General features: G+C 33.3%; 1 protein-coding gene across 1 annotated transcript; it reads left to right on the forward strand.

The window, feature by feature from the left end:
• Positions 1-673: 673 nt before the first annotated feature.
• On the forward strand, positions 674-1,641 carry LOC133322882 (uncharacterized; the record flags this gene model as incomplete). The annotated part of the gene is made up of 2 exons (XM_061531836.1): positions 674-844; positions 1,434-1,641. Coding segments are annotated over exons 1-2 (372 nt in total), but the record flags the coding sequence as incomplete, so codon positions are not given.
• Positions 1,642-4,950: the final 3,309 nt, after the last annotated feature.

A 4,950-nucleotide genomic window follows, 5' to 3' on the forward strand; every position in this document is an offset into this window, starting at 1 on the left:
GTTTTTCAAGGATAATCTGAGATATAGGGGTGGATTTTTAAAGAATAGTTTTTCAAGGATAATCGGAGATATAGGGGTGGATTTTTAAAGAATTGTTTTTCAAGGATAATCTGAGATATAGGGGTAGATTTTTAAAGAATAGTTTTTCAAAAATAATCTGAGATATAGGCGTGGATTTTTAAAGAATAGTTTTTCAAGGATAATTTGAGATATAGGCGTAGATTTTTAAAGAATAGTTTTTCAAGGATAATCTGAGATATAGGAGTGGATTTTTAAAGAATAGTTTTTCAAGGATAATCTGAGATATAGAAGTGGATTTTTAAAGAATAGTTTTTTCGAGGATAATCTGAAATATAGGCGTGGAAGGAATATCTACGCCAAATGTATGGTCTTTTAAGAGTATTTCATGTATGGATTTCTATAACAGCCCAGAAATGTTTTTTATTTAAAAAAATGTATTTCAAAATATTTTTTTCTCTATTGTGATAAATTAATATGTTTATTTTTTTTTACTTTGCAGCACCAGTATTAAACAACATCATTCGCAAAACAGAAAGAAAGAAACTTTAACAACAGAACACTCCCCTGCTTGAACAATATCATATATCCTGCTATATTAAACAACCTAAATAAATACCACTCTAAATAAATAGAAAACCCACCGCACAACAGCAACAAAAATGATAATGTTAATGTTACGAAAATTTTCCGATTTTACACACAAATATAAAGTATTACGTGGCATGCTTGCCTATGGATTGCTATGGCCCTGTGGATCATTGGCCGAGCAAACACTGATAGAGAAACGGACATTCCGCACATATGACTGGAAGAAATGTCTTAAGTAAGTTTAGCAGCGAATCGCATTCATTAATATAACACAAATATAAAAAACAGTCATTCAATTTACAAGCGAAAGAATCATCATACACAGCCTACATCGACGAATGAACCAACCATTGATCAACAATAATTAACACCTTAATTAACCATTGGCCCCTTGATGTGCGAGTGAGTGTGTGTGGCATAAGACTCCATCGTATTACACCGGAAACAGTCAGAAAACGTGGTGTGCATGCTGGGACCGTCGACCCACAGACAGACAGGCAGGCAAAAATACAGACTGACAACGGCCATCAAGCAATCTACACCCAACATTCAAGTTGAACAAACAATCATTAATTGCACTGACACCCCTGTGTAAACAGTCGACAACAACAACGACAAGAAAAAACACCAGCAGCAACAACATTGGCAGTGGGTGGGTTGGGGTCTTACTCACACATCCATCCATTCGTCCATTCATTCATTTATCCATCCCACTCGTATTGAATTTAATGGACTAGCTTCGATTATTCCGTTTTTATTTTTTTCTTCTTCTTTTCTCGCTTCAACTCTCCACCCGCCGCCATCATGTCTTCCTTACATGACAGATTCAGTTTATTCGGCTGTTTCTTCATGGGTCCCACAGTTTATGCATGGATGCGCCTGGCCTCCATTATGTGGCCACGCACTGACATCAAATCATCTTTTTGCAAAGCGATTACAGAGCAAGCCGGATACGATCCAATGGCCATTAGTACATTTCTATTTACGATGAGTCTGATGGAGGGCAAAACATATGAGGAAGCCAAGCATGAGGTAAGTATTTTGTCGTAATTAGATATGAAGTTATATTATGGACATTATTTATATAACATATTGGCAAAGTTTTGAATTGAAAATAAATTACAGTTTTTTTTTTTTTTTTGGTTTTATGCCTAGGGATTTTATGATGTTTTTAAGTATAAATGGAATTGTAGAAGTGTATATTTTTAGAAGGTTTTCAAGGATAATTGGAGGTATAGACTTCAATTTTTTAAGTATAAATGGAGTTGTAGAAGTGTATATTTTTAGAAGGTTTTCAAGGATAATTAGAGATATAGTCTTGAATTTTTAAAGAATATTTTTCCAAGGATAATTTGAGGATTTTTATAGAATACTTTTTCAAGGATTATTAGAGGTATAGGCGTGGATTTTTTAAGAATATTTTTCAAGGATAATCTAATGGTTTTAAAGGAAATTTTTTGAAGGATAATCTGAGCTATAGGCATGGATTTTTTAAGAATATTTTTTAATGATAATTGGATGTGTAGGCTTAGATTTTTAAAGAATATTTTCCAAGGATAATTTCACGATTTTTATAGAATATTTTTTTCAAGGATTTTTAACGGTATAGGCGTGGATTTTTTTAAGAATATTTTTCAAGGATAATCTAATGGTTTTTAAAGGAAATTTTTTTCAAGGATAATCTGAGCTATAGGCATGGATTTTTAAAGAATATTTTTTAAGAATAATATAAGAATTTTTAACACATATTTTTCAAGTATAATATGAGCTATAGGCGTGAATTATTAAAGAGTATTTTTTCAAGGATAATCTTAGGAATTTTAAAGCATATTTTTTCAAAGATAATCTGAGTAATTAAAGAGCAAATTTTTTAAGAATAACCTAAGAAGTTTTAAAGCTTATTTTTCAAGGATAATCTGAGCATAGTCTTTAATTATTAAGGAGCATATTTTCAAGGATAATCTGTGATATATTTTTAAAAATATTTTTAAGGATTATCTAAGTTGTATGTGGTTTTTTAAGGAAAGTCTTTCCAGGAAAAAGTTAGGATTTTGAAGTACATTTTTTGAAGGATAATCTGAGCTATATCCGTTGACATCTGAAGAATATTTATTCAAGGATAATCTGAGCTATAGAAGTAAAATTTTCAAAGAGAATTTTTTCAACGATAATTACAGTAAAAGATGCAATTACCATCAGAGCAATCTGAGTAATTTTTGAGTTTCATTTATTAAGGCCTATCAGAATAAGAGAAGTTGATATTATGCAGCCTATAGACCATCTCTCCAAGATATTTTCTTGTCAAATATCGATACAAGCCATTTATATTGAAGGGTTGCTGTTGTTCCGATATACACAAGGTGTCTTCCAGAGGTCCGCTTTAATTACAAAAGTTTATATAGTTCTTGTACAGAGATAAACCATAGTATTTGTCTTAAAAATCCTAACGAAAATCTGTTATGGATAAATTTTCATATTTTGTCAATGAAATTCATTTTCTCAACAAAGCCTGGCACCAAGTAAATTCACTCTTTTTGATGGCTGTTCCACATCATTCCAATTTATGGCACTTTAATTTATGCGATAACCACCCTTCCATAAAACTAAATATCGTGTTTTAAGTTTGAGTAATTATGATAATCTTATGTATGCAATTCTCCTTGGGGAGAAATCAGTTTTGTGATTTCATTTTTCAAATGAAATCATTACTTGTGTTAAAAACAATTCCTTGAAACCCAAATTGTATTTTAGAGCCCTCCAAAAACAACAACGCCAACAACACTTTTCATTTACATTTCTCTCTCGTTAAAAAAAGGCTTAAAAATGATTTCATCTACTGTGTCATGCATGGTCGTCATACATTTACGAGATGTCTGTCAGTCAGTCGCCCATGCCAAGCCATTCCGTTTTGTTTGTTCGGTTGGGTTGGTTGGTTGTACTCGAAACTGTGTGGGCATAAATAAATTTAAATGAACTTGTCGTTGTCATATTCCTTAAGTGATTCTCAATACGTAGTACTTTTGTTCAGCCAGGCGGACAGACAAACGAACAAACATTATTGTCTTTATGTCTGTCGGGCAGACTCCTCTGATAATAATTAAGCACAACCATAAAAATTGATGTATGGACGCGGACGAATGCTTTAAAAGGCCCACAAACCGAACAAACATTTTTATGGCATGTTCTCATTCCGCTTGAATATGTCTAGGCTGTTGTTGCTGTTTCTGATGTTGATGTTATTGCTTTTATTGTTGTTTCGTATTTTTGCTTTTTTCTGTTTCAGCTCAAGTATGTAATAACATTTTGAACAATTCCATTGAACATTTTGAACACATTTTTAAACGTTCAACATCCACGTATCCTACATTGAAACGAAGAAGAGTTGGGGCAAAAAACACACCATCACGAACGTTTCAGAAAACATTGCAAATAACAACTATTGACGCAGTACCACAGCTCGGCAGTCAGCATCCAAAAACAAATAGCGTTTTTTGCTCTTCTCCGTTTATTTCATTGTCCGTCTGTCCATAAGAATGAACACATTACTCGAACAACGTGCATTTTTCCTTACAGTTTGTATCGTCATTCTCATAACAAGCCATACACGCACGCACTGGCTTCTCGTGGCTTTATTGATATGGGTGGATCGATGTTTAGGCATGATTTCGAAAATCGATATTTGTTAGGGGAAATCAGCCGATTTTCACCTACAGAAACTTTGTGTAGAAGGGAGGAAGAGAGAAAGCCAGGATATCTGGATATCTATACAGGAAAGAGCTTATTATATATAGAAAATTCATTATATACTTTCTACAGGATTAGACCCACTATAGACATTCTTTATCTTGGAGGTGATCCACATAATGATTGTGTAATATTGGATAATTTTTAGAATGTTTTTTCGAGGACAGTCCGATCAAAAATGTTCAAGGGCATTCGAATCCACAGACTTGTATTTTTTACAGTAAAGGTAGTATATATATTTCGTTAATATATATGGTTTGCTGTAGATCTCTTAAAGGCTATCTTTGATCCATCGTCCATTGTTTATTATGGAAACACCCATATCAATTTAGTTTTGTATTGTTTTGTTGGTAGTAGTATTCACTAAAGTCATTGTGTTATTGCGGGCATCAACATCATTACGGCCAACGTAAATGGCCAGGGTGAATAGGGACCAGAATGAGCCGCAATAGCGTTGTGACAACAATATTATCGTTGTGAACATCATCAGCAATGGCAACAGCAGCAGCAACAACAACAAATGAAAAATTTAACCATAGCCTCACCAATAAAAGCCCATAGGACTATGACTATCACAGTTGGAGTGCAAGCAATTGA

Source organism: Musca vetustissima, unplaced genomic scaffold (genome assembly GCF_032173495.1).
Source record: "Musca vetustissima isolate MV318-11 ecotype Yass unplaced genomic scaffold, APGP_CSIRO_Mvet_v1 utg271056, whole genome shotgun sequence".
NCBI lineage: Eukaryota > Metazoa > Arthropoda > Insecta > Diptera > Muscidae > Musca > Musca vetustissima.